The following is a 14,429-nucleotide window of genomic DNA, read 5'->3' as shown; positions in this document are numbered from 1 at the left end:
ATCTTATGCACGGTGGATGGCCACGTCTATTGCGGACACTGCATAGCCGCCTCGTGCTCATGACACAAGCATTTAACTTTTGCCGAAATTTGTCGCTGCGTTTTTACCTGTCTTGTTATTTTCTATCTGTTTTATATTCAATATATATTGGAGTAGCCGCCCCTGCAGTCCTTGCTTTTCTTTCTCATAGTAACCGATCGACACACAATCAGCTCTGTAATAGACGTTAAGCCATCTGTAAGCTTAGGGCGCCGATTCTTCAGAATGTTTAAGGAACATTGAAATATCTTCGTTGTACAGGTTTAATTATTCTATCCTTCACGCCAGTCCCAGTGAAGAATATAGATTATTTAAATGAAGTTAAAGTTTTATCTGTATAATATAATAAACATTTTGCTGCATTTCATCTTAAAAATGATATCGTCATCATATGTAAATACGCGCTTTATAAAGTGGCACAGGTTGTGCGATATTATAACTAGTGCAAGTTTACAGTGGGTGATTGTACTTATAAGTACAAACAGTTCTACAAGGAGCACTTGATTGAGTGCTTTTATATTTATTGGGATGAAACTGTTTCTGAACTGCGAGGTCCAAACAGGAAAGGCTTTGAAACGTTTTGCCGTGGCTGAGGCAGCGTGTCCTTGAAGCTGTATACTGATAATTCTCTTTCCCAACAGCTGCTGCTGTGATATAAATACTCTGAGTGGTGCAGTGAGAGTAATATGGAAAAAGATGATCCGCTGTGGCAACTCCTAACGGGAGGAGCTGAAAGAAGAAGAAGGTGCAGTGAGAGTAACAACGCTAAAGCAGTTATGGTATTTGGAATACTGTGGCTATTCCCTGGACCATTATATTGTTACAAGTTAATTACAACCAGATGCATTACACTAATAAACAATATGCGGCTAGATTCAGTGTATTTATAAAGCCGCGTCAGGAAAATAAGGAGTAACCACACAGGAACAGTAGCTTTGCTTTGACGCTGGGTGCCGCCAGTCTGCAAAACCGAGCGGAGAACTTGCGTACAATGAGGTTTGCGGTACCGTGGAAAAGTGTGTGGCTTTACGCCAAGTGTAGGTTTTATACATCACAATTTGAATGTGGAAAAGTTCTTACGCAACATTTCTGTGCGTACGCACCGTTTATACATGAGGCCCCTGGTGATTTGTTTGATTTCAGTACAATCCTAAATTATAATATCTAAGCGCACAAGGCCTAATGGGCAAGATCTTATGTATCTTTCCTGGTCTAAAGGGACGAAATGTGAGTGTCTATCTGAAAATAACTCCCTCTCAATAAGCACAAAAACCCTGCAGTACTTAGAAAAGAACAAAAACAAGCACATAAGAGATGCTAAAAAATGTGGCAAAAAGACAAATATGTAAAAGCAGTGACTACAGATATATTTAAAAATTAGGACAATAAGGTTTCAAGTGTTAAGATTTCACAAAATAATCAGAATAACTATGGATCTTACCTATGTCAGATTTGTTAAGAATGACATCATATGCCAACACACAATCACTTACACAAATTGTGTTGTGCACAGTTCCATGATGACATAATGTCACAACCGTTTAGGATCTCAGGTAACAGTGGGAGACTGCCAGGCAAACAAAGCAACATTAAAAACAAAATAAATTTTAAAAATTCATAGTGAAAATGTTTTCAACCAGCTCCTGAGTGTAGCAGTTATGGCACTATACTTTAAGCCCAATGTTGCAATTCAAGTAACTAGGGAAACCATGTCAGATCTACGTCACAACACACAAAAATGTACTTTATTAAACACTGATGAAAACAGGTAACGTTCATGTTCAGGTGGATTTTGTTTTTTTAATATGTTATTATTCCATTTAATTTCTCGAAATATTTTTAGAGTTATTTAAATGAATACCCCACTCTACATTGACATTTTGTATATGTTACAATGTAGTTTGTAGTGATAGCCAAGAAAAATGATTCATCTCATGTTCATGCAGAATGGAGATAAAAACAAGTTTATGATATAATAAACACCAGCAGAGACCAATGCTGTACAATGACAATGTGACAAACATCAGTGGAAAAAATACAAAAGAAAATACTACTTATTTCACATAATCTACATCAGTTATCCAGTCATATGCTCAATATGGGCAAAATGCATGTTTTTTTTCTGCTAAAATATTTTTAAAAAGACACTTCTGGAAAAATCAGCATACATCAAACGCAAGTCACATTGGATTGAATTGATGAGAAGACTGTTGACCAGTGAATGAAGGGATGAGGTTGATCTTCAGTTCAAAACTTCTATCCCATGTGACTTGCATTTCTTCAAGAACTGTTCACCAATCAATGAGGGGGCGAGGTGGATCTTCAGTTCAAAACTTGGATACCATTTTACTTGCATTAATTGTTGACGGCTCTTCCATATTTAATAATATTTTAGCAAAACAAGCCTATGTTTTGTCCGTTTTGAACACAGACCTGGATAATTAACATGTGGATTATACAACACAAGTGATGTGATCATTTTTTTCACATCATTTGCATTTATACAGCATTGTTCACGATTGAGTTCTGGTATATAAGAAACTTTATTATCTCCATTCTGCATGAAAACACACAATTAAGATCATTTTCTTCTTGACCATCACTACAAACCAAGTGGGGTAAACAACATATTAAGAAAATATAATTTTTGGGTAGAGAATTCCTTTGCTTTTGTTAACACTATCCTTATGGAATTCTCATTTTTGTAATCTTGAATCTCTAATCCTCTGACTGAGTAAAACAAAGAATGACTCCAGATAGTGATAGTGCATTTTATCTCATCCAGGAGACTGTGACATGGCCATCTGTGGAGGTGTCAGTTGCATAATTGAACCGCGAGTTTATGTCGCTCTGAGCAAAGCCAAGATGGTGTCTCCTGATGGGACTTCCAAACCTTTCTCCAGCAGTGCAGATGGCTACGGAAGGGGAGAAGGATGTGGGATTGTTCTTCTAAAACCCTTAACAAAGGTAAATGATAAATTTAATAATCGATTTAGCATTGGACTTGGTAATCATTTCCTTGTTCTTCCACCAAACGTAATCCCATATCTACACTGTACATTTAACAGATAGTAAAATTCTCAAATATGCAATTCAGTAGTAGGAATCAACCTTGGACATAGTTACGGTCTATCACAATACCACAAATTACATTTAGTTTACTGCAAACCCAGACTCCAGACTTTCCGATTGTTGACAATTTGTGTATTAGAATTCACCTCTCACTTTCATTTTATTCCCTACTGTGAAATTAGCTACTTCCTTTTAAGTTTATTCGAGCTTTATCACTGTACAAAGAGCATTTACATTATTCACTGAATACCATGCAAATAATCTTTGAGACATCATTCAGACTAGCTAGCATATCAATTATATGGGCTATAATAAGATACAAGGAGCGGAGATAAAGAGTTGGGGCACCACCTTGGTGACCTCGTATAATTTGAAAAATTTAAGGAAAATAAACACACAATTAATTGCGAGGACTAGTTCAACTTGAGACCAAGACAAAACTGAAGCAGGCAGCTGGTTTTCTAGGTTATGAAGATAGACAGCAGAAAGGTACAGGTCCAGGAAAAAGAATACTGGAGATGATGTCAGTAATGGAAGGGCTGTCAATCGCCTAGTCTTCAAAGGGAGAAAGAGAGAGAGGATCATAAAATGCCGCCAACTCCTGACTCGGTGGGTAACTACATTTACTAGAGCCCTTAAGCTGCCTCCCATGTGCACACACATGACGGGACATGGAAATTAAAAACTGCTTCTTGCATAAACAGCTATAGTGTCAAGTGCAGCTCTGATAAGAGTTCTAATTTAGCTGTGATAACAACAATGCTGCAAACATTTTCTTTACTGGTAATAGTATTAGGAATAAATATTTCCGCCATTAAGTGGAAAACGGCATCTGTTTAATGACAAGTGAAATAAGCAGATTTCAAGTTTGCAAAACTGACACTAAAATTAGATCTGCATGCAAATTTTCTATACTGCAATTTCTGTCGAGGTACGTAAAACCCGAGACATCAGACAGACGAGCTTCTCTTCTGCTTCTTAACCCTTGTTGCTGCATTATATGTATGGTACTTTTGTATTCATTTCCCCATTCATTGGTTGTCAGTTGTCCTGCCTTTACAACTAAACCTGACTGATTTTGTCAGAGTAAGTTGTGCACTAGTTGGCGTGAATCACTGGGTATGTCACATTAGATGACTGCTACATGGGAACGCATTGCCGATTGCCTCCAAATAGCTAAGTTTATTGAAATGAAGGCTACGACAGAAAATCACCGAAAAAGTTGTCTAATGTGACACAACCCTTACTTGATACATTATCTTACACTCCATTTTTTTTTCTGTAGTTGACTATGTTCATTAAATGCCACTGTGGAAGAGGAGAAAATATTAGCATTTTATACGTAAATTGTACAGCACACTCATTTGAAGTGGATATATCACCAAGAGTGAATAAGAGTGCTGTAAACAACTAAATAAAATATTAGCATGTCACAAATTACAGAAACTTATAATTCCAGTTGACTTCATCTATCCAGCCATTTATTTCCCCAAAACAACTCAGTCCTTTACAGGTTTATTGAAATGTGCAAGAAACTTCAAATACTTTAAGAAAACTCATGAAGAAATGCATTGAATGCTTAAACTCTGCACCATGACTGGATCAGGATTTGAGTCAAGGCAATGGCATTTTAAAACCCCCACAGGCTCCAGGCTGTCTTAATGAAATGAGCTCCTTAGCAGAGAGTTTATCACGCTTAAAACAATGCAGCACACAGACACCCTAAGATTTAATGTGCGTGGAGACTCTGCAGCTGTGAAGAGGGTTGGGACGGGGGTTCTCCTTTGCTGGATTATGTGCATGAACACCCCTCCTTCCTTTTCATTTAGGAGGATTCACCCTGGGTAATTTCAGTACATGGACAAAAGATCATTTGTTCAAGTAAGGGTGGTCCCCACTTGCCATCACAGGAAGCACATCCACAAGACCTTGATAAATGCACCTACGAGACTAGGTTCTTGGAGCTGTGAAGCAGTATTTTAATCACTGCACCACCGTGACATTTATTCTTGGTCCTCAGAAAAACCATAATGGGTGTTTAGTTAAACGTCATAAAATGTGTGGTGTATCCAGTCATACGTGGACAGATGGATCTTAGTTTATACGCTGTGCGTACTGTAAAAAGACAAAGTACCAAAAGGAAAGAGTTGGGGCTCCCCTTGGACACTTCATTTAATGTTCCTTACTGAAATCCAAATAAAGAAATGAAAAATGATAGATGCCATTGTTGTAGCTGCCCCTGACAACAGCTGACTATCTTCATATATAATACGCTACTGTGGCTGTCCGTTTGTCTGTCCAGGATTTTAAGTCACCTGTAGCTCGCAAACCGTTTGACCTATTGACCTGAAATTTGGTACACATATACTACGTCACCTCTTACTGTCCGTTTTTGAGGCGATGATTTTTATTACTCCTTTTAATTTTATTTTATTGTAGAATCAACTCTCTGCTGCGCGCAACAGGGCGGCTTATCAGCATATGCATAGAGGCGCCGTTCTCATTCCCTACCACCTTCACTGTCACTTTCTCTACCGCTTCATATCTTAAATCATTCTTGAGGCAGATTGAACACTTAAGTGCCATCTTATGTGAAAATTTAAGAAAAACGTACAGTAATCCCTCCTCGATCGCGGGGGTTGCGTTCCAGACCCCGCGCGATAGGTGAAAATCCATGAAGTAGAAACCATATGTTTGTATGATTATTTTTATATATTTTAAGCCCTTATAAACTCTCCTACACTGTTTATAAATATTCCCCGCAGAGTTATACAGCATAATCCCTTTGTATTCTCTTAGATATTAGGTAAGATTCATTGAAACCTAAATATTATTTTAAAGATACTGAGTGTCTCCGATATCACATATGTTACAGCCATTACAATAGACAGGCCACCAGCAATAAATAAGTACAACGAAAGAAAAATAGTATACAGTAAATGTGTGTACAGTGACATTAAACGTATGTACATGCACTAAGTATTGTAAGTAGAAAATTAATTATGGTTACTCACCAACAATGACACGATGACTTGTCCGATAACAATGAGTTTAATTTTACTGCACAACAAAGGAGAGCGTTACAGTTCTTCCAAAGTAGCCACTTCAGGCGATGGTGAAGCACTGCCGTTGTTCTTCTTCTGGCAGTCTTCAATGCAAATCCCTAAAGCAGATTCCATCCAGACTACTGCCTTATTACATCCACTTACAACTCGTTTTGCACCCTGGTTAAAAGGACACTGCGGCCATAGATCTTATATTCCTTTCCTACTTTTTAAATAAAAAGAACAAATCCAAAACGTTTACCTTTTCGACAATCGTTAACATCTTCCGTTTGCGCTTGGGCACGGCCCCTGAAGCAGTAGCAGATCGTTTTGGAGCCATAATGAAGGGCTTGACTATGCACAAAGATAAACACAAAAGAGCACAACTCTTTACACAGAGAAACACATTGATGCTGAATGAGTGAGACGAAACTTCCTGATTAACACTGCATTCAGCAGGCAGGAACTTAACTGCGTGCTCTGATTGGTTAGCTTCTCAGTCATCCGCCAATAGCGTCCCTTGTATGAAATCAACTGGGCAAACCAACTGAGGAAGCATGTACAGGAAGTAAAAAGACACATTGTCCGCAGAACCCGCGAAGCAGCGAAAAATCCGCGCTATATATTTAGTTATGCATTTATATAAAATCCGCGATAGAGTGAAGCCGTGAAAGTCGAAGCGCGATATAGCAAGGGATTACTGTACTAAGTAATTGCAACACAAAACTTGACTTAATCAGTTTTAACGCGAAAAGATGCCGATTGAAGAAGAGAAGAAGTGAGCCTCTAGAGTGGAAAAAACAAGAGCTACTCACAAAGCAGCAAGCGCATCAACCTCTGAGCAAACAGATGCTAAATGTACAGAGAAAGAGTATGAAAACTGTAAGTCAAGTGTATTCACTGCACATTATCGTGCAGTATGCCGATGGAAAATAATGCTTCAGAGTCAGGAGCAGCGTTTTCTTCCAATGCAGGTCCCAGAAAGAATGACGACTTCTGAATGAAGACTGTGACTTAAAAACTCTGTATTATGACCAGAAGAGCTGGGGCTTGCAGTGATTATACTGAATGTGAGGTCTTTCATCTTTCAGCAGCTTCTCCTCCACTCTACAGGAAATGGAAACCATATTAGTCACAGTGTGTCTCCCTCTGTCTTTCCCGTGACACTCCAAACCAGTACCCATGAGACCTTCCAAAGCTTGCGTGTATGAAAATACATTATCAATTTTAAAATCAGTTGACCAACAAATTTCTGATTCTTTTTTTTTCAGGCAATGACAGATCTTCATCATATCAGAGGCATCATAACGTGCAGTGCTGTAAATCAAGATGGAAGAACAGTGACACCCATCACCAGACCATCAATGATGCAGCAGGAGGAGCTTCTACACAGTATTTATTCCAAACATGTCGACCCTTCACACATACAATATATAGAGGCTCATGGGACTGGAACACCAGTGGGTGATCCTACTGAGGCCAGCAGCATCTCTAATGTAGTTGCTAAATTTCGTTCAACTGGATCTCCAAGTCTTGTTATCGGCTCTGTAAAAGGTAACATTGGACACACTGAATCTGCAGCCGGTATAGCAGGGCTCATCAAAGTCCTCTTGATGATGCAACATGAAACCATTGTTCCATCCCTCCATTATTCCAAAGACAGCACCAGCATTGACCCAGAAGCTCTCAATCTTAAAATTCCAATTAAAACAGAAAAATGGGAAAGTAGTGGACCATTTGGTAGGGCTGCAGGAGTGAATAACTTTGGATTTGGTGGGACTAATGCACATGCTGTGGTGCAGCAATACAAAGAGACCCGGGTTCTGAATCACAGAGTTCAAAAGACACTGAAGCTGTTTGTACTCTCGGCAGCCTCAGAGAAAGCCATTCATATGACAATGGCTGACATTGTTAGGAAAATTGACAGCAGTGTGTCATTGGAGCTACACGACCTGGCATATACATCTGCATGTAGGAGAAGTCACGCCAAACACAGGTACCGAAAAGCCTTTGTAACATCGACTCTTGGGAATTTAACTAAGCAGATCCAAACCTCAGTCAAGATGAAAATAGCAGCTGCCAAATCCGATCGACACTTAGTGTTTGTGTTCTGTGGGAATGGAGTCACCTACAAAGGAATGTGCAAACAACTGATAAAGGAAGAAAATATATTTAGACAGAAAATTATTGAAATTGAAAACATTTTTAATGATTATGATTCAATTCGTCTTCTAGACCGGTTGGAAAATGAAACAGACTATGATGATTTCTCCAAGCCAAATATCATCCAGCCATTGCTGTTTGCCATCCAGGTGGCCTTATCGAGCCTTCTGAGTCATTGGGGTATAAAGCCAAATGCTGTTTTGGGTCACTCTGTAGGTGAGGTTGCAGCTGCACATTGCTCAGGTCTGCTCTCCCTTGAGGATGCTGTAAAAGTCATTTACTATCGAAGCCTCTTGCAGGGTAAAGTCACCGGAGGTAAGATGCTTGTTGTCAGCAACTTTCCTGTTTCTGATATATTAGGCTTTGTTAATGATTATTCTGGGAAAGTCAATATTGCTGCCTTCAACAGCCCCAGATCGTGCACATTATCAGGTGATGCAGAGGCCATAGATGATGTTCACCAGAAGTTATCATCAACTTTTAGCTCCAAGAGTATTTTTTTGCACGTCTTAGATGTCCCTGCTGCTTATCACAGTCATATGATGGATCCCATTTTGAAGGTAACTGAGGAGAAAATTGGGCTCCTACAAACTGGACCAATGACCACAGATCTTATTTCTACAGTAACAGGAGAATTTGTTTCCACAGGAGATTTCAACACTGGTCACTACTGGGCAAAGAACATTAGAGAACCCGTGGCCTTTGAGCAGGCAGTAAAAGCATCTGTTTTTGGCAAGAAAGATCTTGTATTTCTAGAAATTGGTCCCAGAAGGGCACTACAAAGGAACATTATAGAGATTTTAGGATCTGAGACACTAATATTTCCCATAGTGCAACCAGCTAAGGACTACGAGACTCTGCTTACTGTGGTGGCCAAACTGTTTGAGCTAGGCTTTGACATCAGCTGGGAACAGTTTTATCAAGGGAACGAGACTCTGCCAAGCCCTTACCCAAGGTACCAGTTTGATCGCATCAAGAAGGAGGTATCTTTTGAAATGGTACGCCAAGGTAAAGAAACCGTGGGAAGCTTGGCTCATCCTGTTCTCCATTGCGTTGGGAACAATGGCACAGAGTTTGTGTGTGACATTTCTATTGATAGCTCGCCTTACGTTTATGACCATAAAAACAATGGCATTGCAATTGTGCCTGGTGCTCTGTATGTAGAACTTGGACTGGCCGCTGTCTTTGCTAGCCTGAAACCAAAGTTGCCTCTGAGATCCCTTCGGATCAGTGCTGACTTTCACAGTCCTTGCATTGTAAATCAGAATTTTATTGAGCTGAAGCTTCAACTGGAGCCGTTTGACGGAGAGACAACATTTAACATTAATTCGTCAAAGACAACATTTGCATCCGGCAGTGTTCAACATAACAGTTTAGTACATGAAAAGAACATCTTAGTGAAAGAGATCTACAAAAGGTGTACAATAATAGTGAAATCTGATGAGGTTTATGAAAAACTTTTCCAAGCAGGATTCCAGTATGGACCTGTATTCAGGCAACTCAGGGAGGTGAATTATGGAAAGGAATTCGAGGAAGCCATCACAAAGGTTAAAGTCCCAGTAGAGGTCCTAGAAGAGCTCCACGAATACTGCATTCATCCAGTAATTTTAGACTATTTCATGCAAATGACAGCTGTTGTTGTGATGAGTAGTTCCAAACCCAGACCAGGATTTCCTTCAGCTGTTGGAAGTTTAATTGTTTCTCAGCCTCTACAGGAGGACATGTTTCTGTACCTAAGAACAACAAAAGAAACACCTGAGATCTGTGAAGTGTGTGGAGCTTTCACAAACGAAGAGGGCCTTGTGTTAGCTGAACTCCAGCAAGTAACCATCCGATTTTTGGGAACACACAATTCAGTTGTGTCTAAGTTCTTCTACCAGAATAACTGGAAGGTGGTCACAGAAAAACCGGTGTCACAAATTGCACCTACAGCCTTGGTGTTTGCAGATCTGCTAGGTGTTGCCAGGACTTTAAAGGCATACTTGGATCCAAAATCTGTATTTGTTTCACAGAAAAGACAAGACCAGGGGTCCACAGTTGAGATTAATGAATTATTAACAAAGTCTAACATCCAGGTCAATGGTCGCAGCTTTGACATGATTTTGTTCCTCTGGGGTATTCAAAACCTTAGTGATCTAAGCTCACAAATGGTACTTGAGCATATAGTAAGTTGTTGTGAGGCTTATCGCCAGATGATACTCTATTTAAAAGAAAATAACCTGACATTTCCAGTCAGAACCATTACATACAGAACAAGTGAATGGACCGTTGATCATATAAATCCAGGCTTTGCACTGTCTGGTATGACCAGGGCCTGTGCGGCAGAAATTGCTAGTCTCTCCTTCCAGCTGATTGATGTTTCATCTGTCAGCAATGAGGACATCTGTGCTCTGGCAGAAGTCATTTCTTCATACGATGGTAAACATTTTCCAGAAGTTGCAATAAATAAGGGTCACATTTACACAGCTGACATTAGTCGCACACCCATCAACATTTCAAATGATGTCAGACCGAAGATTTCTAATCCACCTTCTGAGAGTGTGGTACTCCGCACAACAGATCCCTACAACATTACTGGTCTGTATGCTGAGCTCACTACTGACAATGAGAAGCCCCCAGGGAGACAGTCTGTAAAGGTTCAAATTAAGAAGATTTGCCTTCATTCGTGTGACTTCTTTCCAGTCAGCTTTTCCGATTTGAGCTTTGCTCAGACGCTGTATTGGAATAAACACGCATCAACTGGACACAATCTGTTAGTGTTGGATTTCTGTGGTGTAATTGCCGGCGTGGGAAGGGATGTAAAAAAATGGAAAGTAGGAGATCCAATCGTTTCCTGTTTCCCCACGATGGCGTCATCACAAGTTATTCTACCCGACTCTGTATGTTATGATGGGCACAAATTTCCATCTCTCATGGAAACTCCATGTCTATCCCACTTTATACTGTCATGGGAAATATTACAAATAACTTTACCAAAAGTAAAGCAACAAAAACAGTTAGCTATTTTTACCTCTGCACCTGAGTCAAGCTTAACAAAAGTTTTACAGTTTTCTGCTGGTAGATCTGGATGGATGGTATCAGTTGAGCATTATTCACAACGCCAACTCAACAAATATGATGCTGTGGTTGTTTTGCCCCCTTACGACACACAAGTTCTTCAAGAAGTTTGTGTTTCCACTGCCAAACACATTGTTATAGTGTGTGAGAACCACGGGACTCATCCATTGTCTAAGAATCTCCTCAGATTTGAAAGTGAAGAAACTCATGTTCACGTCCTTCAAGTCTCCCATATTTTTCAAAAGGCTTTCTTAAAGAAGCACAAAATCGATGTCTACAAGTGGATGAAATCGATCAAACTAGGTACAAAGGACTTGAACCTCAACGGTAAATGCTTGCAAAGCACTGTCTATTCCTGTAGTGAGACAATGTCCCTCGAGCATCCAGGATCGTACTTCACTACTAAGTCCATCCCATTGGTAATTATGGATAAGGTATTAGAAAACAGGGATATTTCTTGTATTCCAGTCCATCAGAATCAAAGAATGTTTTTTAAAAAGAATTCAGTTTACATAGTGACTGGTGGTCTGTCAGGACTGGGATTTGAGACTGTGAAGTTCATTGCCCAGCGGGGAGGTGGCTACATTGTTATTCTGTCCAGAACTGGCCCAAATCCTCAGAGACAGTTAGATATTGCAAATCTGAACAACATGTTTGGAACGACCATCTCCAGTATCTGCTGTGATGTAGGCATTCTCAGAGACGTTGAGAAGGCAGTTGCTGCCATCAGACATACTTTCCCCAAAGTTCCAATCCGAGGGGTTTTTCACAGTGCAGTGGTCCTACATGATGGATTGATACAGACTTTGAACAAATCTCACTATGAGCAAGTTATGAGGCCTAAAGTTGCAGGGGTCCTGAATCTTCATAACACTACAAGTCACTGTCAGCTAGATTATTTTGTGTGTTACTCTTCTATCACTTCATTTGTTGGAAACTCAGCCCAAACCAACTATGCTGCCGCAAATTCATTTCTGGACACCTTCTGCCATTACCGAAGACGGCTGGGACTTTCAGGCCAGTCGATTAACTGGGGGGCCTTGAATCTTGGACTTTTGTTAAACAAAGATTCCTTCCAAAGGTTCCTTGAATCCAAAGGAATGATGATCATGGAGTCATCAGAAATTCTCGAAGGACTTGAAAACTGTTTGCTCCAGGACAATCCTCAACAAGCTGTCTGTAAGTTTAACTTTACGAATTTAAACAACCATGTGCTTTCTCAAAACGCCTCCCTTCGAAGGCGCTTTTTTACTGTCGTAACAGAAGAGCTGAAAAATATGAAGGCAAATGTGCAACAGGACTTGCAAGTCAACTCAGCCTCCAGTCCTGATATTTACATTAAGTCTCTGATTTGTGAAATCACGCACACTAACACAGAAGAGCTAAAAGAAGATACTTCTCTCTACATCCTTGGAATTGATTCCATGCTGGCAATGACCCTGCAAAATCGTGTATTCCAAGAGAGGAATGTGGAGCTTCCTCTGATTACTTTACTTGATTCGAACACAACTGTTTCAATGTTGATATCATTGCTACGGGAAACTGGGCAAGAAGAGCAGCAACTTTCATTAAAGGAGAGCGAAATAAATGATAGCGAGGGTGAAGGAACTTGGTTTTAATACTGTAATCCAAGCATAATTAAAATTGGAAGAAATAAAATATACAAATACACTGGATTCGGAAAGCTGTCAGACTCCTTCACTATATTCACGCGTTGCTTTGCTGAAGCCTTATGCTAAAATCATGTAAATTCAGTTTTTCCTCACATCAACCAATACTCAATATCTCAGAATGACAAAGTAAAATGAGATTTTAGAAGTGTTACAAATGCATTAAAAATTAATGAAACCAATTGACCTCTGGTCTGGTCACATGCATTTCTTCACCTTTGTTATTCTTGCATTTTATACCCTGCACATAACACTCTGCATATCCCACTGCTCATCTTCTTATTCCTATTAGGTGTTCATTTTCTTCTACCTCTTTGATTTGCTTGACATTCAGTAGATGTCACTGGTCTTCTTTTTCTTTCCGCCATAGCACTTCATTTGCCAATTACTTTGCCGTATGTGAGATGGCCGAACACAGGTTCAAACAAAGCTGGAACAAATCACAAATATTTTGGGACACCAGCCGGGTAATCAGTTTTAATTTTCACAAAACTCTCAATAAACTTAAAACAGGTGCCTTCTGGTAATACTTAACATAAGGCAGCCGGGAACAAAACAGAAAATAACTTCAGCGTTTAGTTCTAGCAGACAAAACAACGAAAGGCTTTCCTAGAGCTTTCCCTCGTTGAGAACTGGTCTCATCAAAAGACAAATTAGTGGAGGCACCCGGTATTTTTATTAATGGGAGGACCGAAAGAGGCGGAGCTTCCTTCATTAGGAGGTTTCTGGGAGCTGTGGGGAGAAAAGGAAAGTTAGCGACAGCCCCCCGCTCTCGCCCTGGTAGGTTACTGTTTACCTTGACTGAGCCAGCAAGGAGATCGTCAGACACACATGCGTGACATGTAATAAAAACATGAGCACATGTCATTTTACTTACCAGTACGTATCAGGTCATAAACTTTCGATCGAAACTAAAATCAAGACTCAAATCCCTGTAGTATGTGAGTAATCATGACAGACCTTAGCACTTCTAGATAAACTCAAATACCACATTGAACCCTTTATGCGCTACTTTGTTGCACTGTAGATCCTTCTTAAGTTTCACATGACATCTGGATTTGGAGACTTTCTACCATTCTTCTCTGCAGATCCTCTCAAGCTTACAGTCAGGTGGATGGAGACTGGCAGTGGACAGCTATTTCCAGGGGCCTCATGTATAACAGCGTGCGTAGAACTCGCACTATAACATGGCGTAAGCACAAAGCGAAATGTGCTTACGCACAGAAAAATCCAGATGCAGGAATCTGTGCGTACTCCAACTTCCACGTTCTTCCGCTACATAAATCCCATTCAGCGTGAAAAGTAGCGCTCGTGCACACGCTTTTTGTAACGCCCCAACTCCTCCCAGAATTACGCCTCTTTGAATATGCAAATCAATATAAAT

General features: G+C 40.0%; 1 protein-coding gene across 1 annotated transcript; it reads left to right on the top strand.

Moving 5' to 3' along the window:
• Positions 1–2,824: 2,824 nt before the first annotated feature.
• On the top strand, positions 2,825–13,888 carry LOC120519256 (phthioceranic/hydroxyphthioceranic acid synthase-like; the record flags this gene model as incomplete). The annotated part of the gene is made up of 2 exons (XM_039742406.1): positions 2,825–3,006; positions 7,427–13,888. Coding segments are annotated over 2 exons (5,750 nt in total), but the record flags the coding sequence as incomplete, so codon positions are not given.
• Positions 13,889–14,429: the final 541 nt, after the last annotated feature.

This window comes from Polypterus senegalus, unplaced genomic scaffold (assembly GCF_016835505.1).
Source record: "Polypterus senegalus isolate Bchr_013 unplaced genomic scaffold, ASM1683550v1 scaffold_2894, whole genome shotgun sequence".
Lineage (NCBI taxonomy): Eukaryota > Metazoa > Chordata > Cladistia > Polypteriformes > Polypteridae > Polypterus > Polypterus senegalus.
Note: the sequence above shows the minus strand (reverse complement) of the source record. Positions and strands in the feature narration are given on the sequence as shown.